This window comes from Microtus oregoni, unplaced genomic scaffold (assembly GCF_018167655.1).
Source record: "Microtus oregoni isolate MIOR12 unplaced genomic scaffold, Mior012 000002F_ref0000024, whole genome shotgun sequence".
Taxonomy (NCBI): Eukaryota; Metazoa; Chordata; class Mammalia; order Rodentia; family Cricetidae; genus Microtus; species Microtus oregoni.
Window position 1 is genome coordinate 55,669,506 of NW_024543061.1, and position 27,641 is coordinate 55,697,146.

The 27,641-nt window shown below is 51.4% G+C and overlaps 2 protein-coding genes across 6 annotated transcripts in view; one reads left to right on the forward strand and one right to left on the reverse strand.

Moving 5' to 3' along the window:
• The window catches only part of Atg7 (autophagy related 7), a 214,003-nt gene extending 195,823 nt beyond the window's left edge, over window positions 1-18,180 (forward strand). The window contains exon 19 of the mRNA XM_041680156.1: window positions 17,295-18,180. Within this exon, the coding sequence (XP_041536090.1) occupies window positions 17,295-17,327 (33 nt within the window). The 3' untranslated portion in view covers window positions 17,328-18,180. The remainder of the gene's footprint in view (window positions 1-17,294) is intronic.
• Window positions 18,181-18,198: 18 nt separating this feature from the next.
• Window positions 18,199-27,641, reverse strand: part of Vgll4 (vestigial like family member 4) — a 114,896-nt gene continuing 105,453 nt past the window's right edge. For 4 of the 5 annotated variants that reach the window (XM_041680193.1, XM_041680202.1, XM_041680210.1 and 1 more), the window contains 3 exons: window positions 22,283-22,478; window positions 21,043-21,166; window positions 18,199-20,707 (listed from right to left, as the gene is read on the reverse strand). In XM_041680193.1, coding sequence (XP_041536127.1) covers window positions 20,436-20,707; window positions 21,043-21,166; window positions 22,283-22,478 — 592 coding nt within the window. In that variant the 3' untranslated portion in view covers window positions 18,199-20,435. The remainder of the gene's footprint in view (window positions 20,708-21,042; window positions 21,167-22,282; window positions 22,479-27,641) is intronic. The other variant, XM_041680217.1, reaches the window with a different exon arrangement.

Here is a 27,641-nt window from a genome sequence, read left to right on the forward strand (position 1 = left end):
AATTGCTTGATTCAGTCTCAGCAAGTCCCGGCTGCCATTCCTCAGAGATCCCTGGATCTTGGAGGCTGGCTTCCCCACACCTGATTTATGGCGCTGCTCTGCTCATATTCTGAAGGAAGCACTCTGGTGATGCTGGCACGCAGCAGGCAACAAAGATTTTTAAAGTGTTGCTCTGGAAGCAAAATTGCCCTTCATGCTGTTAGAATAATTATACCCCACTGCATCCCTGCTTACAGCCAAAACAGCAGTAGTGAAACCCAGCTAACGTGGGAAGGCTGGGGCGGGGGCAGGAAGAGAAGAAATGGAGCCCAACACAAGGGAAGCAACAGGAGAGAGCCCATCAGGGCCAGTCTTCAGTCTCACATTGGCCAGCGGCAGCCTCTGGGTGCCCTGTCCCAGCCTTTTCTTCTCCAGAATAATGCACGCTCCCACTGACTGTGGTGGAATGCTAAGCAGAAAGTATGTTTTTTATCATTTTAAGTGTGCAGCCCCAGTCAAGCCAGACGGGGCCATTTTCAAAACTTGTGTTCAAACACAGCTTCAAACCTTTCTAAGTCTCCCTCTCATAGTTGTCTCTCTAGAACACACACCCTCTCCTCCCCAAATCTTTTCCACTGTTTCACACTCTGGCTGCCTGCCCGGAGGCTCCCCCTGGCTAGGTGAGCCTTGGCTGAGCGGAAGGACCTCTGAAGCACAGCAGGTGAAGGGTGACATTGTCTTCTGGCCACCAGCAAAGAGGCCCTGGGAATCCAATATGGCACTTCCCTTGGACTGTGGCATATTACAGAAATTCAGAAGTACACATTTCTCAGAAAAACAGAAGACTCCTTGTGAAGACAATCTGTTTTCAATGTGTTTAATAAATTCCAGGCACCCCAGGTCTAGTAGACCCACCATACTCCTGTCAGCTCGTAGTCTTTTCCGGGAGCAGATGTTTGAGCCAGTGCAGCAGGAACAAGCCTCCTGTCCCCCCTGTGTCACGTCACACCTGAGTTACCTCCTGGGAAGCCAAAGCAAAGCACCCCTTTCCTTTAGCTGAGTCATTAACTCCACTCAGGAAATACTCTTGACACACAATTCACTGGGGTTTTCCCTACTCCCTCTGCCCTTGTGTTAGACACACTTGTTTGTTGATTTATGTAGCATCTTAGAAAGGTTCCGTTTTTTCTTTATGCATATGTCCATGTGTAGGGATGTGCATGTGTGAGTGCAATCTTCATGGTGTCCAGAAGAGGGCACCAGATCCTCCTGGAGCTAGCGTTATAAACCATGGAAGTGTTGGAAACCAAACTCCAGTTCTCTGCAAGAGCAGTAGATACCCTTAACTGCTGAGCCATCTCCCCAGTCCTGATACAACATCTATTTAAGCAGCCAGTATTAATATCTCATTAAAGCCAGTATTAATCCAGAAAAGCAGCAGAAAGTAACAAAAATTTCTGTAGCTATCCTGCATAAAATAAAGATTCTATCTCTGTCTATGTTCTTTTAAAGCATGCTATGGTGACAGTTGATTTAACTCAGTAAACTGCACAATGCTGTATTTATTGAAATGTTATTACCTTGGCCCTGCTTGCCAAGTTCATGGGTAAAATTGTGTCAGCCGGTAAGCTTGACTCATACCCATCGTGGAAGGCTCTGTCTAGAGAAGTCCTTTGACGGCTGTTCAGTTGCTGTCTTGCAAACAATAGAATTATTAATAATGTCTTTGGCTCTTTTGATTTTTTTCCAAGTTATTATTGGTGTACAGGAAACTTTGATCTTTATATGCCATCCATTTGACAATCTTGTTAACCTTTCTTTCTTGTTCTGGTCAACTGAAAACTTACTAAGGTCTCCCAATTAGTCATACCTTCTGTAGATAACAATTTTAAAACTTTGTTTTTTTTAATATCTATTCATTTTATGTTTATGGGTATTTTTCCTGCATGTATATGTGAACTGCTCACATGCAATGCCCTCACATTCAGAAAAAAAATGTTGGAGCCTCTGGAATTGAATTTACAGACAGTTGTGAACCATCGTGTGGGTGTTGGGAACTGAACCCTGGTTCTCTGAGAGAGCAGCCAGTGTTCTAACCACTGTGCTGTCTCTGCAGCCCTCTGTGTAGCTTGTTTTCTTGTCTTATCACGTTGTCTGAATGGTAGTGACCTCACCCACAGCAGATTCCTTGCTTGTCCTTACTGAACTGAGACTTTTGCCATTAATTGATGTCTGCTGGATGTTTTGCTGAGTTAAGGAAGCTTGTTTACAAGAGGTAGGTATGCAATCCAATGGTAGAACTCTTGCTTAGCATGTGCAAGACTTGTGTCCCATCACCAGTACAGCAAAAAAGTTAAAGTGCATCTAAAACGTTAACTGCATAAGAATAAAACCACAAGGCCAGGCATGGTGGCACAGGACTTTATTCCCAATACTCAAGAGGCAGAGGCAGGCGAATCTCTGTAAATTCTTAGCTGTATTGGTCTACATAGTGAGTTTCATGACAAGCAGAGCTACAGTTAGACCTTCTTCCTCCCCAACAGAGTAAAACACAATTCAAGGGCCCAGCAGAAGAGAATTCATGCATATTGAGTTCACTATTCTACATCTAGCCAGCCTGCCCATGGGGAAGCGAGCTTCCCTCACAAGGATCACGAAAATGGCCTGGGGAAGAGTTGAGCCAAAAGGAAAACTGTATCAGAGGTAGTGGAGAACAGGGAACTGTGCATTCAGGCAACAGTGTGATCTCTCAAGTGTAGAAGATGAGAATGTAGAGACAGGTGAAGAAGAAGCAGGAATTGAATACTTAGAATCACAAGTATTGGTGAGCATTGTTCCTTGTTTTGCTAAAAGAATTCAAGCTGTGTATTTAGGCTGGGTACACACACCACAGTAGAGACCTAGCAGGCACAAGGTCACAGACTCAGTACTGCTTCTAAACAAAATAAACAAACAAACCAAACACTTGTTTAAAAGTAATTAAAGCCATTGTTTAGAAAATATAAGACAGTACAATTAAATCTAGGGACAGCAGCAGGGAGAAGCAGATGAACACCGCCTTTCTGCCCAGTACACAGAGAACAGCAAAGTGTCAGCCCTGGGCCACTACATGCCAGGTAAGGGCTCTGCCATGGAGCCAGCACCGCAGCCTGAGATCTATGCATCCAGAGGACAGAATCATTTCCCATCCTGTTCAGCCAGGAATTACAGTCACAAAACAAGCCTTGCTAGTTTTATTGGTCAGGTTTTGGCAAGGGAGAGTCCCCAAATCCCTCAGGGATGCAACCTGGTTACTGCCAGCATGAAACCGAGCAGGGTCTGTCCCCAGTGCCATCTGGCTCCTGAACTCCACAGTCTTTGTTTCCTCTCTTGTCTGGGACCTTTCCTGATGGCAGTATCCTGAGTCTCAGCCATGGCAGGCTGAATGACACAGGCCACACACATTTTGATGGACAGAACAGAAGAGTTTAGGACCTTGGTTTCCGCTCCAGGGAGGCAGGGATGGGTCTGTAACCATCAGCTGCCTGCTCAACCATCCACGTCTCTACGTTGGTCTCTTGCCCTCCCATCGTGTCCCACTGTGGCCAAGACAGGAGGCACTCAGAGGGTGTGTGCACTGGAACAAGTGTGCCCTATGCTTTGGGGCTTTGTGCACAGGCCTCTGGCTAGTGGGAACCTGGGTGACCATGCAGAAGGAACAGGCGCAGATGTGTTAATGCCCTTCCCACCTCAGCAGGCCCAACTAAACAAGCTCCATCTGCTTTGAACGATCAATGCATTTGCCAGAGCCACTCGCAGCAGGAGTGAGGCCCTGCAGGCGGCTGCATGCTCTTCTCTGTTCCAGGCCACAAGAGCCCCAGCTGAGCTGCATGTTTCAGTTGCCCTGCTGAGGGTGGAGGGGGGGCAACCTGTGGGAAATTCCAGGAAATGCAGCCTTTGTGTGCAAGGAGCCCTAAGGACCCTGCAATGCATCTTGGCAAGAACAGCTATCAGACTCCTTTCTCTCTGCTTCTGAGAAACCCCATTGCTCAGTGGGGAGGAGTGGTCTGCATCAGTGCTCAATGGGGAGGAGTGCTCAATGGGCTGCTCAATGGGGAGGAGTGGTCTGCATCAGTGCTCAATGGGGAGGAGTGCTCAATGGGGAGGAGTGGTCTGCATGAGTGGAACAAAGACATGCAAGAAAACCCCCAAACCTTTCTAACTTGTACCCCACAGGACCATATGCTAAAATATGTCCCCCACCTCTGAGTATCCCATTGCCTCCATCAGCCCTTTCACCAGAATTATTTAATCTTTAAAAAGACCGCTGCCATGACAGAGTGGGGGTGGGGCTCCATGGTAGAGCCCTTCTCTAGCAAACTAGACCTAGATTTATCCCATATTTATCCCTTATTTTTAATAAGAAAAAGGATAGGAAAGGAAACCGGCTTCCGTGCCTAGTCCTAGTGAGTGTGCCCCCCGCAGCCAACCCCTGTGCCTGATCTGTAGGTGGCAGGGCACTGCAGGGCACAGCTGGCTCCCAGGGGAGCACTCCAGCTACCTGGGACTCCGTTCATGGGTTACAAGCCAGCTGAGACTCCAGCCTGATTGTCCTGCCCTGGATCTGTTGCTCTAGAAGATGGAGACTACTCTAGATGCAGGGCACCCAGCCCAGGGCAGGTTTTAGAGCAAAAGGGTGAGGGGTGTGGGCATGGGAAACACGGCTCCTATCCACTATCCTGAGAGTGGACACCCCAGAGTGGGAAAGACCAACCTCTCCCTTCATGCCTGACACTGAGCCTTTTGATGAATACTCCTAAATGGGCTAGCTGTTCACCTCAGGAAGATGAAGTCCCTAACTCAGGCCCTGTCCTCCTGTGTGCCTGATTGCTATTGACTGGGATGAAGGGCCTCGGCTGTCACCTGGTCCATGAGCTGCAAGTTCCTGTTCACTGAAGTCTGTCCTGACAACATAGCATGGAGGTTGACATTCAGAGGCTGCCACATGCTAACACTCTTCTCAACACTTCATTGGTGTCATTTTAAGGAACCTTCCCCAGAACCACCCCAAGAATGTACCCAGTTTAACCCAGACCCTGAAGGGTTACATACATACCGGCCAGCTAGCCAGTCCCTCCCTGTGTTGTGAAGCACAGCGGGTGCTGAGGACGCAGGGTGGGCTGAGATTTAAAACGGTGGGAAGAAGGCTCAGTGGGGCTCGGTCCACTCACTCAGCATGGTGTGGTGTGTGCATTCCTGCACTGCTGACGATCAGCGTGTCGTTGCTAAGCACCGTGATACCATGCAAACTCAGAGCCAGCAAAGGAGCCAGGTACATTACCTGCATGGAGAAAACTGGTGTGCATGACACTGGGACCCAGAGAGAGAAGGGCAAAGTAGACAGGAGTACAGATGGGATGCAGAGAGAGGCACAGTTGGTCAGTGGGTTCCCGACAGTGTGCGTGGGAACCTGCTCCTTCGCTTCAGACCTGAGGATGTCAGTCATCTTGGTGCCATCCCCCACACCAGGACCTGTGGGGACCCTACCCACCCTGAGCTTTGCATGCTAACATGGCAGTTTTCACAGACAGAGGGGAAGAGAAGCTCCAGTTTGAAGTGGGAGGACTGGAGTCAAGGCCCAAGACAGAGAATATTGGGGCAGCACCTTTACCCTGGTTCTGTCCTGCAAGCTGATCCAGGGCTCAAGAGGCTGATATGGGTGGGAGCTTCTTGGGGTGTCAGAGAAGGTGATCCCCACTTGTGTTCTTTGCAAACAAGGTCTTAAGCGTCTGTGCAGACACTTCTTATGCCTTGTTCTCCAAGCTGGCTTGTAGAGCCTTAGGAGGGAGGGAAGTGGGGTTCCAGCGCTTCCATCAGTGGCTTGTCCAGCCCTCTGTTCCCTCTTGTTGGAACCAGATGCTATTTGCTGTTTGATCCTGTTCTCCGAGCAAACACTCAGTTCTATAAACTTATTAAAGCAGAAGTGGGTTCTGTGCACATGTGTGCAGGTGCCCATGGGACTCAGAGCCGCCAGATAAGATGCCCTGGAGTTAGAGTTTGGAGGAGCTGGGAGCCACCTGACATGGGTTCTGGGGACCAGTCATGGGTTCTGTGGAAGAGGAGAATGTACTTTTACCTTTAGGCTACCTCTTAGGCCCTAGAAATCTCAGCAGGAAAGACTCATTAAGGGGCCAGTGGAGCTGGTTCCATGCAGAGGCCATTTTTCAAAGCCACAGTTTTTCTTTCTCAGCTCTGTAACCAAAACGTTACCTCAGCTTGGCGCCTGTTGCTTATCAAATTAACGAAGAGAAAGAGGGACAGGAAAGAAACTAGGAGCAGAAAGCTGGTTTGTTTGTAAAACGGGTTAAAAGAGTGTTTATTAAGGGAAACAACTGCCCTCTCATTTTTGCTCTTAAAAACAGGCAGGCTTACTCACTCATATTTGGTTTCTAGCCATAAATAAAGGACATTGAGCCTATAATTCATGTTCCTAGAGAAGCTAAATAAGGTGAATCCAAAGACAAACACATAGGCATCCTCAGGAATATTAACCTTCATCAGGCGATGAAAGGAGACAGAGACAGAGACCCACACGGGAGCACCGGACAGAAATCTCAAGGTCCAAATCAGGAGCAGAAGGAGACGGAGCACGAGCAAGGAACTCAGGACCACGAGGGGTGCACCCACACACTAAGACAATGGGGATGTTCTATTGGGATCTCACCAAGGCCAGCTGGCCTAGGTCTGAAAAAGCATGGGATAAATCCAGACTAGCTGAACATAGCGGACAATGAGGAATACTGAGAACTCAAGAACAATTGCAGTGGGTTTTTGATCCTATTGCACGTACTGGCTTTGTGGGAGCCTAGGCAGTTTGAATGCTCACCTTAGGAGACCTGGATAGAGGTGGGCAGTCCTTGGGCTTCCCACAGGTCAGGGAACCCTGATTGCTCTTCGAGCAGATGAGGGGGGGGGGACTTGATCGGGGGAGGGGGAGGGAAATGGGAAGCGGTTGTGGGGACGAGGCAGAAATTCTTAATAAATAAATAAATTAAAATAAAAAAAAAAAAAAAAAAAAAAAAAAAAAAAAACAGGCAGGCTTTCATGTTACAGCCAGTTTCAGATCTTGGAACTCAGCTTGAGGCGGGTTTCCCACCACTGGGGATGTGTCTCCATGAAGGGAAAGTTGGGATCCACGGACCCAGTGCCTGGAAAAGTACTGCCCAGCAGAACCTGGCCAGCCTCGTGTGCTGGGGAGATACTGCCACACAAGCTGGCATGGCCAAAGCCCCTCAGAGGATGCCCAGCCTGAACAAGTCCAAGTGGCTGGAAAAGTACTGCCCGGCAGAACCTGGCCAGCCTTGTGCCCCAAGGAGAAGTTGTTATATAGGCTGGGATGGTCATGTCCCTGAGTCCAGGTCTTGGCCTTGGCACCTCCTGCCAAGGATGTACCAGGCTGTAATAGATGAAGACCCAAGAGAAAACAACTCTGGGGAAGAGCAGTTAGCGCTGTGTCCCGCCACTGTCAGCTGTCAGTGTGAGCCTTGACGGCCATGGCTGCCTGTCCTGAGACAGGTCTATACTTAGGCATGGGCATGAGACAGCCAAGGTAAAGAAATATGCCCCCAAATTACTCCAGAACACTGTTGCCCTTGGAGCTGTGGCCGTGTGTCTGTCCTTGCATTTGCTGCTCACTGCAGGCCCTGTGTGCCGTGGGGCAAAGGCCGAACCCCAAAGCCACAGTAGCCTGGAGAGCATCAGCCCTTCCTGAATGGCAGCCCTTGATGCCAGGGGGTACGTGCCACTGGACAGGGACCACACACAGTAGCTTCCTGTTTGCTATTTGGGACACTGTATACTCCATGTTAGTAGAATAGGACATGGAGCTCCTAGTGACCCAGCCCTGTCCTCTGTCACCTGTCTCTCCAAACCAGGGGTCCTGGAGCCCACATGGGAAACTGTTATCTCTCAGGGGCTTGGTGGCCATGTGTCCATAGTCATGTTTTCTCATGTAGACCTTCAAAGTCCCCCTGCCCGGGAAGAACAACTTCCCCCGCCCCTCCTGGCTTGGCCCTGACAGCCTGTGCTGAGCTGCCCTGCAAGCTCTTCCTGCAGGAGTCTCCCTAGCCAGCCGCCAGTTCCCTTGGTGTCTTCTTGCTGGAAGCCCCTGCTTCTGTCTCCTTGTAGACCCCTCCTCCAGGAAGCCTTCCTGAAAGGTCAGATTTCTTGGCTGTCCTGCTCAGAGGCCCTCTCTGGGGGCCATGTGGGCATTTCTGCTGGAACTTTCCATTCTCCATGACCTACACTAGCCCATCCCCTGCAGAAGCTTCAGTGAGCACCCAGCCTACTCTAGCTCAGCCTCTTCCTGTACACATCTACAGACCCTGTGGGTGCCCGACAGGCGGTTCATGCTTGGATCGAAGACTTGCCAAGGGAAAGGTTGAGCCCAGAATCTTTGCCTCTCAGTCTCCTGAGTTGTTCACCCCCAAACAGGTGGAGATGTGCTTACAAAGCAAGGGCTCCATGTGGCTTGTTGTCAGACTAGGGAGAGCGTGTATGGGAAAGCAGCTCCTGTCTGGAACACCCGGGCGGAAGTCAAAGGGGAAGCACAAAGCCTCTCTGAGAACTCCTTTCTGCAATGATGGGGCCTGCCACCATCAGCAGGGCCATGTGGTGCTGTGGTGGCCATGGGTGCCTGTCCTGAGATGTCTCTAAATTTAGGCAGGGGCATAAGACAGCCAGGGTACCCTCATGTCGCTTCAGAACACTGCTGCCCTTAAGCTGTGGCTTTGGCTCTCTAGAGAGCTATTCTCAATTAATGGCTTCCCAAGAACCTTCTGGAGCTCTGGGAACTGCCCTGGCCCCGGGGATCCTGCAGCCTCCCCCCTTATTCTAATGATTAAAGACACACGCACATGCGTGTGCCCACACATACGAAGTCAAGACTTCCCCAGCAGGGAGAGGATGATTGCATGAGGAGGAAGGAGAGGCCCTCAGGATCCAGCACAGTCGAAGGTCCCTGCCCCACAGAGGCAGGATGCCTGTGAGGTCTAGATGGCTATGACTAGACAGGCCAGCCTTGGCCTCTGAAGCCAGACAAGCAGGATGGTAGAGAGCTGAAGTTGTGTGTTGTAGATAGTTCCTTAGAGCGAGTGAGACAAAACCCATTGTCTTTGAAGATCGCTGCTGAGCACGACGCCCCACAAGTCGTGTCCTCTTCAGCCCCTGCCAGTCTTGGCTCAAGGAGACTGAGGCACAAGGACCAGGAACTCAGTCTCCCTGGCCTCACCCAGCAGCTGCGCTCTGACCCCGCTATGCTGCCCTGGGAAGGAGGCTGGAGCTGGCATAGGTCTTCTCCTTCCCAGGCTCTTTGTCCAGAAGAAAGGGGAAGAAATCAGAACTTTCCATTTCCCGAGCAAAGGGCAGGGGTTTGTGCACACCTCGGGAGGATGTTTTTGTTCAGGGAGGTCATTGCTGTCTGCTTTCAAAGTAAGCACTCCTGTGGTAACCCTCAGATAGGGAGCATCCTTGACATCCTGCTCCCTGGCCTCGGGATTCTCCGGCATGGACCAGCTGCTGTAAGCTAGCCTAGGGCCGCCAGGACCACCCTGCTGGTGTTGGGCTGGAGGCCCAGCTCCAGGGCTGCTGTGCGAGGCTGCTTACCTTCCACTCCCTGGGCTCACAGAAAGCAGCAACGCTGGCAGCATGTTTTCTCAAGTTGTTGAGGCTTGTGTTCAGCACAGATTTTCCTCCCTAACCCTAGGCTTGCTGCTAAACAAGCCCCTGTGCAGTGAAGGCCGCCCACAGCACACTGCGACCCAGTGCCTGTCATGCCCTCCCTATATAAGTATCAGTGGCTTCCACTTGGGATTAGTGTTGTTTTCAGTTTGGGGACTTTCTTAGTGTGCTTTCTGTTGCTGTCACCAAAGACCCCCCAAATGAGTTGTTGCTAAAGAAGAGATGTTTCTCTAGCTCCTGGTTTTGAAAACTGGGAAGTCGGAGTGGTAAGGCTGTCATTGTACTGGAGCATGTTGAGGCAGAACGAGGTGTGAGTTCTTCTTGTCCTGACTACCTCATCTAATCTTACCGATCCCCCAAGGTTTCCACCTGCCAGTACTGCCACACAAGTGCTGTGTGTTAGCCAGGCACATACTGAACACCTCTGACACCATCAACGTGGGCGCTTTGGGGTTACTCCCCAGCACCTGGACTTTGGGGAACACACTGAAACCACAACAGAGCTTTTGGAAACCTCCCAGTGCGTGAAAGCCTCTGAGTAGGCAGAACCTAGTGGTCAGTGGTAAGGGACTGTCAAACCAATTGCTGCACACACCTGCAATCCCAGCTTCCCAGGATGTTGAGGCAGGAGGATTGTTTGAGCTTGGGAGTTCCAGGCTATTCTGAGCAACATGGCAAAAGACAGGAAATGGAGCCTCAGTATGTAGCCCTGGCTAGCTTTGAACTCTATAGACCAGGCTGGTCTCAAATTCACGGAGATCCACCTGCCCCTGCCTCCCAAGTGCTGGATTAAAAGTGTGTACCACCACACTTGGCCTTTTGATATCATCTTTAAGAGAAAAAAACATTTTTTATTTTGGTGGTATCCAGTTGAATTTTTTTCTTTTCTGGCTCCTGTTTTTGTTGTTGTAAGAATATTGTACCCACTGTGAGACTCAAATTCTGTGTTCTCTGTAGACACGTGACAGCCAAGCTTTGCACATGGCTGTGCCTAAGCTGCTCTTGCGTGTGGTGTGCAGTGTGTGGCAGCGGTGGCAGCTATGGTGTCTGGTCCCGCCAGAACTGTTCACTCAAGCTTTTTGCCTTGTTGAATTCTGTGGCACCTTCGATGGAGGTTAGCTGTCCCATCTCCCTGCCTTGCCGGACGTTATTTCTCTGGTCCTCAGGAGGAATCCAGGGCTGGTACACAGTTGATCGCACTGCTCTGTGTTTCCATCCTTACCTGGATGCCACACTGTCTGGTCACTGTAATCTTAGGGGCTTTAGGAGGCCCGTGTCTGTTCTGTGCCTTTGTGGTGGTCAGCCCAGGGGCAGAGCCCTGGGGACTCTGATGGGGGGTGCAAGTCTGTTAGCACAGCTTTCCCTCGGGACTTGGGCCCCTTGTCCTTAAGGTCCCCTGTGGTACTGTACATCAAGTATCAGAATGAGCTCCCAGGAAGCCTGTACATGGGCATACCCTTCCCAGAGCTCTGAGGGCTCTCCTTCCCTCCCTTCTCCCACACTCTCCAATGGTAACCCCAAAATCCCTGTGAGGCAGAGGGCAGGCCATGAATGTGCCTGCCCCTTTAAAGTTTTCTAAGGAACCCAAAATCAGAGCTACATAATGGAAACCACTTTGCAGCCTCCAGCATGGCCATTTATCTCAATCACCAGTGCATTTAAGATGTGGGCCAAACATATAAATCATATCTTGAAAGAAAGTATGTTAGTGCCACAAAAATTACCCTGTATTCTTACCACCTAATTCAAAAAATGTGTTTTGAAGCTTAGGGGAGTGCAAACAAGCCCAGGCTGTCCGTCTTCCCACACATCCCACCTCCAGGCCAGACTCCACAGTGGAGCTGAAGCGGTGATTGGCACACCCTGGTGAGCTGTGTCTAGCCTGCTCTTCTAAAAGTCAGTGAAGGTCAAGCCCGAAGGTGGTCTGTTCCGTCGTCAGTCTCAGCTCAGTGCCTCTCACTTAAGGTGACAAACACTGGAGAGCTCCTTCTCTGACACCCTGGGGAGGGGACAAACACATCCGCACCCTGAGGCCCAGCTTCTAAACTGAGGTAAAGAGGCAAGAGTGGGCAGGGGTTTGGGATTTGAGGGTTTCCCATCTTGAAACTCCATGGTTCCATTTGATTCCATGTTTGCTCAGCAGTTCCTGGGAGGGTGAAACTCATAGGTGTGTGTGTGTGGACCCTTCCTACAGACAGGGACCCAGCCCCAGTTCCTGGAGCTACCCTTTGCACACACACACACATGCACATGTGTATACACACACACACACACACACACACACACACACACACACACACTCTATGCTTCTGGCCTAGGAGTGCACTGAACACTGTGAAAGCATCAAAGAAAACTGAACTCACACCTGGGGTCCCAGCAGCAGGAATCTTGTTCTCACTTCTTGGCCACATCTTGTACTTTTGTTACCAAGCATAGGGTTGATTTTCTCTGTTTCTCTAATTCATTCACGAACTTATTTCATACCCTTAAAACCTGCGTGCAAACAAGTCTGAATCCCTTCCTATGCCTGCAGACAGACCTAGATCCCTTCCTGTGCCTGCAAACAGGCCTAAATCCCTTCCTGTGCCTGCAAACAGGCCTAGATCCCTTCCTGTGCCTGCAAACAGGCCTAGATCCCTCCCTGTGCCAGCGGGGCAGGTTCTGGCCCTCCTTGAAGTGGGAGGCAGAGGTTCAGGCCCAGGCTCATGAGACCTACCTCCCCCTCCTCTCCTTTCCACCCTGACCTTCGTGAGACAGTGTCCCTACCTTAGAGGGACAGTTGGGACCTCCCTGCCAGAGAATCTGCTAGAATGTGTGTAGGTCTCCAGGTGTGGGGAACTGTCACGGTCCCTTGTTTCCTCTACATCTCTGTTACAAGAATAACAATAAACAGGTTCAAGCGGAAGGTTCTGGAAGGAGCTAGCTGTCTTGGTTAGGGCTTCAGTTGCTGTGATGAAACACCGTAACCAAAAAGCAAGTTGGGGAGGAAAGGGTTTATTTGGTTTACACATCCACATTAACGGAAGCCAGGGTAGGAATTCAGATAAGACAGGAACCAGGAGGCAGTAGCTGATGCAGAGGCCATGGATGGGTGCTGCTGACCGGCTTGCTCCCCATGGCTGCTGGCTCAGCCTGATTTCTTATAGAACCCAGGACCACCAGCCCAGGGATGACAACACCCACAATGGGCTGGGCCCTGCCACATCAATCACTAATTAAGAAAATGCCTTACAGGCTTGCTTACAGCCCCGGCTTATAGAGGCATTTTCTCAGCTGAGGTTCCCTCCTTTCAGATAACTCTAGCTCATATCAAGTTGACACAGGAGCTGACATGAGATTACCCCTCAAAACTGACTTTGTTATAGGAAGTCTCTCAACCATGAGGGGATGAGCTACCCTTGAAGTAAGGAGAGCAGCCAAGAGAACATCACACCAGAGACAGCATGGGGGGATGAGATGGAGAGGTAGATGGGGGGGTGAGAGAGATGGGGAGGAAGATGAAGAGAAAGATGGGGGTAAGATAGGGGTGAAAATGGGGAGGAAGAAGGCCTCCCTTCCAAAACCTGGCAAGCAGGCGAGAAGCTCCACACGCAGAATGACAGGGTCCTGAAGGGAGAGACAGGCCCTTCAGTTTGCTCTTGGAAACCCCAAGAACAAAGGAGGTTTTCTTTTTCTTTTCTTTCTTTCTTTCTTTTTTTTTTTTTTTTTTTTTTTTGATTTTTCGAGACAGGGTTTCTCTGTAGCTTTTTTGGTTCTTGTCCTGGAACTAGCTCTTGCAGACCAGGCTGGCCTCGAACTCACAGAGATCCGCCTGCCTCTGCCTCCCGAGTGCTGGGATTAAAGGCGTGCGCCACCACCGCCCGGCACAAAGGAGGTTTTCTGATGTTTAAAGGCTTTCAGTGGGGTAGAGGGACGTTGCATACCAGGGGATTCCATCTGGCTTAGTCTACCTGTCTAGGGGCACAGGCTCTAAACTTACCATGCAGTTGCAAGGGGGCAGGGCTGTCTTACTCACAGCCAAAAGTGGTCTCCTGCCAGGGACCAGGAGAGAAACTGCAAGGAAGCAGCCAGCTAGAGGGTCTTTGATAGCTCCCCTCCCCCAGCACCGTCCCCAACCCCATGGCAACCCCCAGTTAGAACTGACAAACAGTTGGTGAGTAGCTGCAGGTATACTCAGGGATACGGCCTCCCTTTTCTCCTTACTGACCCCACCACATGGAGAGGCCTACATGGCAGAGGGAAGCCTTTCTTCTCTCCTGCTCTGGGCATGTTGGACAAGCAGGCCTGTGTGTGTCCTACACTATTGCAGCTTTACCTGTAAGACTGTCCCAGGGGTTGTAGAGACCCAGGGACAAAAAATCCTTTGCCTGCTTCTCAGATGGGCATCAGGAGGCTACGCAGCACCCACAGCCAGCCCTGCCCCTCAGTTTCCAACCTCCCTAGGCTATGGCCTCCACCACCTTGCTTCCTGCCTGCCCTAGTTGGCCTAGGATGTCATGGGCCATGCACCGACCCACAGTCGGCTCACTCTTGGCTTAGGCATTTTGTCTTGGGAATCCCTTCCTGGTCTTGGTGCTACCTGCTGACAGAAGCCCCCTAAACCTATGACTAGCTGCCTAGGAGGGTCTGTGAGGGATGGTGGCACACAGGAGAAGGATAAGCGGGGTTCATATTCCTCAGAACATGTGACAGACCTTCCAGCCTCCCCCAGGGGGTCTAGTTCTTCCTAGGGAGTCTGTAGAGGAAGCTCAAGCCAAGATCTTTACCTGGTCCCAACACAATCCACCCCTGCTCCTGACCCTCCCAAAAGAGGGATGTGTTATAGGGGGTGGGAAATGGGCCATGCAGAGGCCCACAAGGCATAAGGAGTGCCAACCCCAACTTTCACTAGCTGCAGTGTGGTTTAAAATGTTTACATTAGCAAGTGAACACATTTAACACACCCCAAAATACAATTGTGCCATCCCTGGGTTATGACAGTTTGCATGGAAGAGGCCCCTCGGCCTATGGTGTGCACTGCGGTGTGGCCCAGAGCGGACCCAGGCTGGAACTGGATGCCAGCAGCTCCTTTCCAGAGGCTGTCATGCCTGTGCTGCAGCTGGTACACCTTGATGCCCTCTGGAGCTGTAGTTCAGGCAGACATCCTCCCCGGCACTCAGCCTGACCTCCTGTCTTTCCATGCAGAGCTGGGCTCCTGCCCTGGCCACCTTCAGTTGAGACTGTGATGTGAACGTGTAAGCCAAATAAGCCCTTTCCTCTCCACGTTGCTTTTGGCCCATGGAGTTTTACCACAATAGTAACCCTAACTAAATACATGTGTGTGGTGTGTGCGAGTGTGTGTAGATGTATGTGTGCACATGGAGGAAGCAAACCTTCCGCCTCACTCACAGACAAGGAGGTCTCTGTGTCGGCCACTTTGTACAGCAGGCTAGCCCAGGAGTTTCTGGTGATGCTGGTCTCTACTTCCCACCTCTCCGTAGGAACATGGGTCAGACACATGCCACCATGCTCAGCTTTACAAGGGCTCTAGGGACTTGAACTCAGGTCTTCATCTCCTCAGCCCCTTCTGTGGTTTGATTGGCTAACAAGTGTCCACTGTGAAGCATCTGTTCCATTTTTTTTTTGCCCATTTTTAAGAAGAGTTCTTTACACTAACTCCTTTTATATGAAATAATTCTCTCCTAGTTTGTGATGGCCTTTTTGTTTTCAAGCATGAACTTTTTAATTCTTGTTAAAACCAACCAAACAAACAAACAAAACCTCTATGGTACCTTTCTCTTTAGAAAAAGAGTATAGAAACTTGCTATGGTGGAAAGAATATGTCTGTAATCCTAGCACTTGGGAGGCTACGGCAGGATTGCATGGCTGTGAGTTCGAGGCTAGTCCAGGCTGTAGCGTGAAACTTGGTAACAGTACTATGCCAGCACCAAGCATTAACATTTAAGCAGACCTCTGCCAACTCGCCATCTTCTTTATTCACACAGAAGACAAATGGGAGGCTGGCTAGGCCAGTGCTGCCCTGGGTGCTGTATGAACCCCACCAATGGACATGGCCAGGCTGCCCTAGTAAAAAGGTCCTCCATTGTCCCTAGGAGTTGGGTCTGGAAGACCCCCAGTGATGTCATAGTGAGCCCTTTGGTTGGCTTGCAGGAGCCTCTCCAAGAGTCAGTCAGTGCCCACAGCAGCCCCACTGGTCACAACCTTTAAACTAAACAGCTGGTCCAGGAGCAACCATGCCAAGTCTACCTGCCCATGCACAGAGGATGCCACTCAGCCAGGAAGGCTGGGCAGAAACTCCAGAGCTCATCTTCCATCCTCTTGGTCTGATACCTCCAGCCCCAGTCCCCTCCTCAGCGTTCCTTCCTCCATGCTGGCTCCCCAGCCTGGCAGCTTGTTGGCTGTGTGATCTCAGGCAAACTCTGAGCTGTTTTCCTCCTTACTTCACTGGCAGGAGTGAGGCATTATGGGAGTATTAGCTCTGGGTCTGCACACAACCCATAGCCCAGGCATCTGTGTAAATGTGCGTCTGGAATGGGCCAGGGACTCATGCTGGGATTTTGATGGTTCTATTTCCCCATCCATCAGCCTGCACATCCAAAAGACCAGGTCAAGAGCTCTTACATGCAGGCAGCTATGCTACCTGCCTCACGAGGCCAGGCATCACTCTGAAGGGACCAGAGACACAGTGCCCAATAATACAGGTGGCAAGTTCTCTTGCTCTAAGGCAAGGGCCTGTGTCGAAATAGAGAGACAGTATGGGGACACTGCCACCTCTACTCGAGAGGGGAAGTCACCTATGTTGCTGTCTACCTCCTTGACAACCAGCACTGCTGTGAATGTTTAACTTGGCCAGACCTCCTGCCTCCTACCCACAAGCCATCCCTTTCCTGGGCTATGCAAGGGCTGAGGTAGCCTTGTGTAACCCATTCTAGGAATTGTGGGAGGCTGAAGGCATAGCTTCAGGGACCAGCTCTCTGGGGACCCTTAGGGTACCTAGGGCACCAGTCTTGGGACCTGCCATGTTGTCCTCGGGCCACCTCTCTGCAGGACTTTTGCCAGGAGTTACTGGGACAGAGGCCTGGAGCGGGTTCCCTCCCCTGCTCACACCCTCAGGCTCCCCAGGGATACAGAGGCAGGATCTGGTAGTCTCTGTCACCCTGCCTAGGTAACCTGGGGTTGCTGGGGTAGGGCTCTTCTGAGTGACAGCCAGCTCCCTTGCCTGCACTTGGCCTAAGTAGTGTGGACGGTGGGACAGCACAGGTTCCCAAGAGCTCCTGCCCCCTGACAAGTTCAGCTGGACAAGCTGACTGGGCCAATAGTGCATGCTGCAAAGGTCAGGAGCTGGCGGGGCACACTGGGGATGTGGGAGAGGCTGAAGGGAGGGGCTGCTGCAGTTCTCATCAGCTCGTCCACTGGCTTTGAGGAAAGGAAGAAACTTGAGGTTTAATCCACTGAACAAGAAACACAGGGCAGCTCTGCAGAGGGGAATCCTGTGTTGGGAGGCACACACAGTGTTTGTGGGAGGGTATGCTTCTGTTGTCATGAAGCTGTAGTTGGGGAATGTCCCCTCAGTTCAGTATCTCCCCTTCTCCACACAGATCTGGGACATGAGTGATGAGGAGACCATCTGAGGAACCACAGCTCAGGAGTGTTCGGGCCTCGGCGCAGGACTGTTCCCCAGGACTGGCCATCTGGGCCCTGCCACCTCCCTGGTTCTGATTCCTACTCCCCTGAGGACTAGGGGTACCCTCTGCTGCCCAGTTCTGCTCTTTCCTGCAATAACAACTTTGGCATTGCCACTGACTGGGGGTCCTTCCATGCGCATTGATCTTTTCCTCTCCTGCTGTCCAAAGATTCCCCTGGGATCTTCTCACCTGGGCCCAGTAGGAGTGAGGGAGCATCTGACTCCGCATAGATCAAACAAGATGTGCTAGGAGCCCCATGTTGAGTACTGCTGTGGGCCCTGGCAGCACCACACTGGCCCACCCTCAGCTGCCGGCATGTTGTGGTGCCACCCTGCTCCAGGGATGAGGAGAAGCTCTTGCCACGGTGCTGGTGGAAAGCAGGGCAGAGCTCTGCCTGACTGGTGTGCAGCTGGACCACAGGCAGGTGCTTCTCTGCGGCTGCTACTGGGGCAGGGCTAGTTTTCCTCCTCATTCCGGTAGGCCCTTGGTAACTGTGGTCACCCTAAGTAGAAGTGCTCTTCCTAGCAGCCCCCCCTCCCACACTTACACATCTCCCACGCTTACACATCTCCCACTTGGGTCATGTCGAGAACAGAAGCCCATACATGGCTGACTTCAGCAGACCCTGGCTGGCCTAAGGTAGAGGCTGCAAGAGGTAACCCTGCCCACCTGCACAAGGATTCCCAGAAACAGTCAGGCCTGGGCACAGGGCGGCACCACATGCCACCCTAGGATGGAAGAATCACACAAAACCTTGGTTTAAGAGCACTTTATTATTGTTCTTAAGGCTACCTTTTAAGTACAAAAAAAAAAAAAAAAAAAAAAGATGGCCTGCCAAACCTTTTTTTTTCTTCTTCCAGGAAAAACAGGCCACAGAGAATGGTATATTACAGATTTACAAACATAGAGAGGGGTCAGCATGCACATGGGTGGCTTGGTTCTGGGGAAGACACAAGCTCCTGCCCAGGCAGGATGGCGCACCCCTCCGCTGACGTGTGGCATTCCCCTCCAGGACACAGCCTATTCCAGATAGGTCGGTGCCCCAGAGACCCAGTCACCCCCACTGCCACCCCTACCCCAACAGCAATGACCCGTTCACTGACGGGTGTCTGAGGCCTGTTGCCCACAGAGCCAGTCCGCGGTGCGGTTGTTTTCCTGTGACAACCTCAGTAGCCTGTAGAATAACAAACTAGTGGCTATGAATGCGGACAGTGTTGTCATGGTGTAACTGTGTACCTGCACGATTACAGACACACCTACGACAAAAAAAGATCAACTTTTTTTTCCCAAACAACAACAACAAAATGATTACGATAGGAAAGGGGAAAAATTAAATAGCTACATATCATTAACAAATTAATTGTTCTTCAAAAATACCTACAAATTTCTCTGTACACTCTTTACGCACAGCGTAATGATGGTCTTTAAAATTACCTATATAAAAAAAAGTGTTCTCAACAATTCTTTTTTTCCTACAGAAAATATAGGGGCCTGAATGCCAAGCTTGGAAGCCCAGGAGAGTGGAGTGAAGTGTGCGGGGCAGGAGGGCTGTCCACTTTTGTGAAGGCCAGTAGCCACCCTGTAACTCGGGTATCAGTCCCCATTTTTCCACCCTCGCCTGTTTCCCAAGTTCAACACCTAACCTGTTTTCCTCCTGCTGAAAGTCAGCCCCATGGGCTCCCCTGTGCAAGGAGTCCGTAATGCCTTGTTGAGGAGGTGGTTCTAGCCAGGTGATGTCCTAGCCCTCCTCGAGCGGGACAGGGGACAGAAAAGCTCACGGCCGGGAGGAGCAGCTGCTGTGGGGCATCCCCAGCCCTGTCTGTCCTGCTTGCTTCTAATGTCTAGTTAGTAGCTATTAATAGAGCGGGCACTAGTGATGCAGGAATAACTGTGGAGTTATTATAGAGGAATGTGTACAGCCTTGGCCCCGGCATGAGAGGAAGCGCACGCAGCCCCGTGTTGCAGATGTCAGGCACCTGCTGTTTGGCCAGGAGTTGGAAGGGAGCAGTCTGCACGAGGAGCCTAAAGACATGAACTCAAGTCCCCCGCCCAGGATGCAGAAAAATCAGCAGCAATGGGCTCCCCAGCCTACCACACCCACCGGCTGTGCACTCCTTCTCAGAGTGAAGTGAGCATCGACTACACCCCTCAGAAGCACAGCTGTACCAGCAGTGAATGTATCTAGAACTGTAACTGACGGGATAGGCTAATGCCGCCGCCAAAAAGCCAGTCAGTGCTACAGTCTGAGCTTACAGTCAATAGAAACCAGCTATTTTTCGTATTAAGACATGCACCATGTCAGAAGCACTACGGAGTCCTCCAGCCTTTGCACTAACCTCACCAACTGCAATGTTCAGAAACGGTAAATGCCCATGGTCAGGGGGAACCTGCAGTCCAGTTGTGAGCACCTCAAGACTAGAGAGAAAGACCTAGAACCTGCTAGAGACCTTCTAAGTTCAGCAACAATGCAAGCACACATGATCAGAAGTGTTCCCTAGCAGTTTGCCCTTGGTGCTGGCATCGCAGACAGTCGCCCAACAGGCAGCCCTGCCCTCCATAGTGCAAATCAGGACAGTTCTTTTCAGGCAGACACATGTACACACGGACTGAACTGGACCCCAGGAGGAAGCCAAGCCGTGCACACCCAGTCTCAAAAGCTAAGAGCACAAAGCGTCCGGATCCCCATGTCTTCATGGCTTGTGACTAGGAAAGGGCCGCAGGGTCCCGGCTGCCAGGTGGCAGACCTGCAGAGGTTTCTTTGGTAACCAGGACAGGAAGCAAGGATGCTCTGCTGGACCGATGCTCCATGTTGTTCCTGTTGCCATGGTGAGACCCCTTGTACGAACACCAAAAAGTACAAAACAGAGTAGAACAAAAGTCCAGACAACATGGTTTTGCGAATAAACCACCCTCCCACCCTCCCCCTAAGATTTTTTTTTCCTTTCTATTTTTTTTTGTTTTTTGTTTTTTTGCTTTTTGTTTTTTGAAGCACTGACTGTTGAAAGCTCAGGCAAACCATGCAGATCCTTGTGTGGCTGGAGGGTGGAGCCCCCTTCAGGAGACCACAGAGGGGGAGTGACTATGGCTGACCATGTGGGCAGTGGGGCTGGCAGGCTGGCCCCGGCGGGAGGCTGACTCTGGGCTGCTGGAAGCGCTGTCCTTGGCCGCTTTGATCTGAAGCCATGTGTCACCTAGTGCTTTGGCAAAGTGGTCATCCACAGAGCCAGTGATAGACACCGAGTTGGGTGCTGGCTCTGGTTCCTTGTAGTTCTTGCCCAGGCTCCGACGGAAGTGCTCTTCCACCACAGGGTCACAGGTGGCAGTTGCTGCAGAGGGCGGATCAGAGGAGAGGAGGCTGCATCAGTGGGCCAGGGGACCCTAGTCAGTGGTACTTATGCACCCTGGGTGGAAGGTGAATCCAGAGTGTCTTTATGGCACTAAATGACAGTGGTGGAGCCTATCTCTGTCATCTGAAGCCCGGAGGGGCCAGGGACTAAATGTCCTTAATTCCTTCCCACCCAAGGCATGGCCGGTTCAAGATACACGTGTGCTCAGAGCAGTGTTTTTAAACTACACACTAAGTGAATTTTAGGGAGAGAAGTTACAGCTCACAGCTTAATCCAGGGTTCCCACATGCACCAGGCTTTGGTGGAAAACTCACCACTGGGTGGTCTTCGGTAACTGGCAGACCCGGGTGCAGAACAGCCACTGTGCGCAATGGGGCAGTGAGAGAGGTTGCAGTTGCGGGCGCCTGCAGATGCGCAGGTGATCACGGAGGGCCGGTTCTGCAGGAGGGAGAACAAGTCAGCTCCTCTTCATCCACCGACTAGGCTGGGCAGCTGCTGCCAGAGGGCCCAGCTCCTCTTGACAGGAACCTCCCTGCATTCAGTTGCTCTTGGAGCCCACTGTGCTCCAAACAGCACATCCAGGGGGAGAGACTAGATGCACTGGGGTCCCCACCCCTGCCTGGCACCTGCAGGTGAGCCGCCCCTGACACACAGCATCTCCCTGGGGCCAGGCCCCTTTCTCCTTATCAATGAGTGCACAAACACCCACTGGGAACCTAGGAACCGCAGGCCCAGCATGGGTCACACAGAGCTGCACATGGTCTCTGTGCTTTCAAAGCCTCTTCACACAGTTTCTGTCAGAAGCCTCACCCTTTGTTGTCTCTGGGGCTTGCTGGGTGTGGTGCTAAGGTAAGACATCCCTCTACCTTTCTGCTCTTTGTGAGACAAGGTAAGGTCTTATGAAGTTGCCTTCAACTTGATCCTCCTGCCTCAACCTCCCAAGTAACTATATTATAAATCTGAATTACCAGATCTGGCCTTGTTTTTTAAAAAGTAATAATTTTGCCAGGCAATGGTGGTGCATGCCTTTAATCCCAACACTCTGGAGGTAAGCAGATCTAAGTGAGCATGAGTTCAAGGTCAGCCTGGTCTACAGAGTGAGTTCCAGGACAGCCAAGACTACACCAGAAAAACCCTGTCTCAAATGCCCCTCTCCCCGAAAGAAAGAACTTTTTTTCTTCAGTAATAATAAAAAAAGGCCTGTGTCCTAATCACAGGTTTGTGACCAATGACTATAAGATACAAGCCCAAAATAAAGCCACTGACATTTAACTTTGTGAAACAGTACTGGGTAAGCACAGGCCTCTCAGAGTGCCAGGGAAAGGGGGGGGGGGGGGGAGGGGGACGACACAAGGAGAAGGGAGCTCCCTCATCAAGATCAACCCTGTACTGTGCAAAGCAGCGAAGCCTTAGGAATGGAAGAACCCAAGTCCCTTCAAACTTCAGAACTTCTACTCAGGGTTTCCATGCAGCTCATGGTCCCCTACACCCAGCCTGACCTGGTCACCTCTGGAAGAGAACCAACCATGCTGCTTGACATAACAACATACACACCTGCTGCCGCTCCACAGCCGACCTGCCGGTGTCACTGCTGTTCTTAGTCAGCGCAAGAGGCTGCTCCATGAGGCCAGGGAGGGATGCATACAGGTGGCCACCATGCAAGCTCACAGCCGGAGCTGCAGCCCGCTCAATGGGACTGCGGCTCCGTTCCCGGGGATCTCGGCGGCAGTCTCCGTTGACGGTCTTACTCCTGAAAGACAGGGGCATGCTTAGGGGGGTGACTGGCAAGGGGGCTCTGGGGAGGAGCCATGCACTTCCCCCTGATGTTTCCGAGACATTCCTACACCGGTGTTAAGGGTAGGACCAAAGGATAAGTTGAGGAACCAGGCCCTAAGTGTAGGAGAAGCAACCTTTGGAGCCAAAGTTGGCTTTGTGACCTCCCTCCTTCCCTTCTGGCAGGCATGTCACTTAGCAGTGCTGCCTGCCTGCCTACGTACGAGATCAACTCGTGCTCAGTTTGACCACCAGTGGTCATTGAGGTAGGATGGGAATGCTGAGGACCAAAGAAACCTGACCCATGCTCTGAGCCAGTTCTGATGCGAAGCCATACTGGTGCCTACTCCTCTACGTAGCAGTGCCCATTACCACCTCTGTCCAGATAGGGCACCAAGACAGTGGGGAGCCAAGGGACTCTCTCATCCACTGATGACCAGTGACCTCCTCTGTATGGGTCTGCTTCTTATTAGTGTAGAAGATGGCAATCAGTCGGCAGCACTGTACCCAGAAACCACAGCAGCAGAAGACAGCAGCTTCCCTGAGCAGAGCATGAGAACCCACAAGACCCAGCTTACACAAACTGTTCCAGGCTCAGCTCTGTCCTCCCTCCATCCCACTGACTCTAGAACCATCACCAGTGCTGTCCACTTAGGGTCTGTCCCTTTTTTTTAACCAGGTGCCAGAGTGAGCACTTTAAAATTGAAAGGAGACTTCAGAGCCCATGTTTGGCCTGCTCTTTACCACCAGGGAAGCGGGCCATGTGTACTTGGGCTTTGAGCAGGAAGCAGCCATGCCTGCATGCTGGGCCAGCCAAATGCAACATGCTAATATTTAGTCACACACCACATACACTGCATGCACACACACCCTCCATGTGCGCACACACACACTCCACACGTGTGACAGTCATACTGTAAGACAGGACACAGCACCACCTTTATCCCCTGAAGGCCTCTTATGAAACTGCCCTGCAGGACACCGACAGGCTCACCACTCCCGCCATTCCCCGACCTTCTGTGTTCATCTCAAGGCCACCTTTTTATTAAGCAAATATGACTTGACAGAGCTCCTTTCAAGTCGCAGCAGCCAGCACCTTTTCCATTAACTCCGTCCCCAACTGCCTTCCCATTTTTACCTCTGGCTCTGTGCCACAAACTCTTTAAGCTGTACTGTAGCAACAACTGTCCACCTGCCATCCGCCGGGGAGGCTGCGCCATATTGTGCTTCTCTGAATGTACATTGGCCCTGAATTCCAGGCACTTGTGCGAGCCCTCAGGGCAGAAGCCACCACACCATTGCTGATGGCTTTTGCCGGTCCTACACTAGCACTGAAAGCTCTGCGGAGACAAAGTCCTGCCTGTCTCGAGTTACAGACCACCTGCACAGGGAAAGGAAGACATCAGATGCACAACTGGGATGGGCAGACTCATGGGGAGCCAAGACTGGACCAGTGAACTGCAGGGCACCGGCAGCCTTCAGATGGACTCTGCACTCCCGGGGACTCAAGCAGCAGACACTAACAAGGGCGGGAAATCACAGGGAGCACTATGGTTCCCAAATGAACCTGCAGCAGGCAATGGATACAAAAGGAGGTACAATGGGTACAGCACACGGCAAGACAACTCAGGCAGGCTAGCATCTCTTGTCCCCTGGACCTCCAGGTCACCAGTCCTTACCATCTTGGATCCCCACAGCACTCTTACATGGCCAAGCACAACCTCAATGATGAGATACAGAGGAGCACAGAATGAGGGGGCACTAGCAGGGGCCTTCAGGACTCAATACCGAGGAAGTCGTTCAGTTGGCACTGGGCATGATACATCATACAAAATCACGGAGCTCAGAACAAGCCTGGGAACTTGCTGGTTAATTTTAGTAAAATTACACACCACTCATATTTCCAGCTCATTTTCCTGGTTCCTGGAGCTTAAAGACAGACATTGTTTTCCATGTCCCTCCCCCTCTGAATGAATCACAACCCAGTGTGTCCTGTGCCGTCAGGACGCTGACCCAAACCACACACATCCTGCCTCTCCTTAAAGACCAAGTTGGTAGAGGGAAAACTAACAGGGGCCCTGCTAGGGCCTAGAAGACTCACGGAGCTGCCTGGGAGCATCGACCTTGCCCATTTCATGCCAGCTCTTTTAGGAGAGAAAGAGAAAAGGTAGGTTGCAAAGAGAAACCATCACACTCTTCTAGGCCAGAGTTTCCTGGGGACAGTTGCCATGTGCTCCTGATCACCCTCTGAACTCAGAAGACAAAATGTCAGTGGCATTTAAGGAAAGCAGACTAGATCCCAGGAACTACAGCTCCATCTCCTGCACAGCAGCTTGCTCAGCCTTAGGAACCATGCTACGTTGGCAGGGCAGAAGAGTAAGGAAGGACCCACCCAGCCTCAGGCTTCCCACAACACACAGGATATCCCGGAGGTGACAGAATGAGCCTTCCTGATACCAGTCTGTGCTGGCGTCACTGTGTGCCAGGGGCAGAGCTCCTCTTGCTCTAACACTGCCCTGGGATCCTGCATGGCAGCCACAAGCCCCCCCCCCCCAGTCTAACACTAATAGTTGGGGGGCAGAAACCAAGCCTTCAGATCCTCTCAACACCACGACCAACCTGAGGCCATCAACTTTGATAAGAATCATGTCATTAACAAGGATACGATGGCACAGACCACGTCCTCTGTGCCCACAGCCAGAAAGCCATGTTCCCATGTCCACCTCAAAGCCAAGAGAGCATGGACAACAAACACCATTGGGGCTGGCTGACATTTCTGTCCCCTGCCTACACAAAGGTGCTGTCTCACTTTCTGCTCAGTGAAATTTCAAAACTCAACTTCAGGGAACCAACCAACCTATAAATGCCTCATTCCCTCTGTCACAGGAAGCTGAGACCTGAGTCCCTGTTAGGAACCCTCCTGTGGGAGCAGAGAGTATTGTGGGAAGATGGCCCTCAAGCTATTCACACTGGTGGTCCGTTGCTGAGTGCTCAGACCTCACAACGGTGGACTCAGAGTGGGAGACAGGCTCAGATGGCGGAGGCACTGTCTGAAGTTACCTCGCTCGTTGCGTCAAGGACTCCAGGGCCCGGCTCTTAGCTGTGAAACCTTCCCCGGCAGAGCAGAGCCCTGTTTCTATGCATCTCTCAGCGATGCATTTGATTCTCTCCTGTGCATTGCCTTTTAATTTCTGTCAGACTAAATGGGGTCTTCTGGCAGATGTTGTGTGTGACCAGATCTAATAAGATGTGGTTAGTCAATGCCACTGAAGGGTGACTGAGGTGACAGGCACTCAAAGGGAAGATGATATCGAGACTGGGATTGGCAGCTAAGAAATTAGCCTCCCTCAGAAGAAAAGCAATCACTAGACCAGGCTAGCCTTGAGCTGACAGAGATCCGCCTAACCTGCCTCTGCCTATTCATGTCAGGAAAAAGGAGCTAGAAACCAGTGACACTGGGGAGCCTGACCCTGGGCTAGCCTCCAGTAATGTGTGCGCTTGTACCTTAGGTTTAACAAAAGTCTTAAAAGTTGTTTTTAAAGCTTAAAAGGTTTGAAAAGATTTTGTCAAGCTATATAATAATTCTATACTAAATATTATCAAAAAATGGTGAAAATTAAAAAATGTTAGGCCAAGCCGGGCGATGGTGGTGCACGCCTTTAATCCCAGCACTTGGGAGGCAGAGGCAGGCGGATCTCTGTGAGTTCGAGACCAGCTGGGTCTACAGAGCTAGTTCCAGGACAGGCTCCAAAGCCAGAGAAACCCTGTCTCGAAAAACCAAAAAAAAAAAAGTTAGGCCAGCAAGATGACTCTGTAAGGGTTCATTTGTCTTGTGAGCCCAATGACCCGAGTCAGCATGATGATAAAAATCACCTGCCGACTCAGTCCTCAGGATGCACGTGGCTGGCTTCTCGGGCTCATGGTCCCATCTTTGCACGGCTCTGCCTCACCTCTGAGTCAAACTGCTTTACAGATCTCCAGAAATCCTCTCCAGTGATGCTCTCTGCTGACTGACCTATAACTAATACAAAGGCATTTTGAAGCTTTAGCGCAGTGGTTCCTAGTGCTGCGACCCTTTTACAGTTCCTCGTGTAGTGGTGACCCCAAACACAACATTATTTTCACTGCGACTTCCTAACTGTAATTTTGCTACTGTTATGAATCATAATGTAAATACGATAGCTGATACATCCCTGTTGGGGTCTCAACCCACAGGCTGAGAACCACTGCTTTAAAGATTTATCATGTATATGTATACAGTGTCCTGCCTATGCGTGTGCCTGCACTCCAGAAGAGGACACCAGATCTCACTATAGATGTTTGTGAGCCGCCATGTAGTTATGGGGAATTCAACTCAGGACCACTGGAAAACCAGCCAGTGCTGTTAACCTCTGAGCCTTGTCTCCAGCTCCGCTTTAGGATCTTACAGAAACCAGGACTGGCTCTCAGAGAACACATGCTGTGTACTGAGTCACACCTGGTGTACGAAGCTAGGAGGCAGCCACGGATCTGCTTCCCTGTGTGCCACGGAGAATTCTCCACGGAGAATGCCTGTGGAGCTGGCTCTCCTCCGACCGTCAGCCCAGCAAGCCTGCAGGCAGCTGGAAGGAATGCCCTTGCCTGGTGTCCACTTGCCACCACGGCAGCTGGGGAGCACGACACCCCACTCCTCCCCCAGTGCCACACCAGCTCTGAGGTGTGACCTTAGAACTCTGCTGTAGGAGGGAAGGGAAAACGAGAGCAAAGGGAGATCTGCCCAAGTCCCAGAGCAGGTAGGGGACAAAGCAGGAGCAACCAATCACTCCTGTAACAGGAGGCAAAGGTTGCCGTCCTTCTGATGAGGACTGGGGACTGGTCCCCACAGCAAAGATCCCCAAGGCTTCTGAGCCATCACTCAAGTCATGAAAGAGCCTGGCTACGTCATGATGTACCCTCCACCACCACCCTGCTCCCGGGCCCCTCCAGCAGCCCAGGTGTCACTTGCATCCACCAGGAGCTATGACCGACAGCCACAGTGATGCGGCACCCAGGTAAGGTAAAGGCTTCTGGAAGCTGAAGTGCAAGCCTTAAGGAAGCGAATCAGTGCCACACAGTCACACAGTTCACTTCCTGTCATGTGACGGCCATGCAGAGCTTCTCA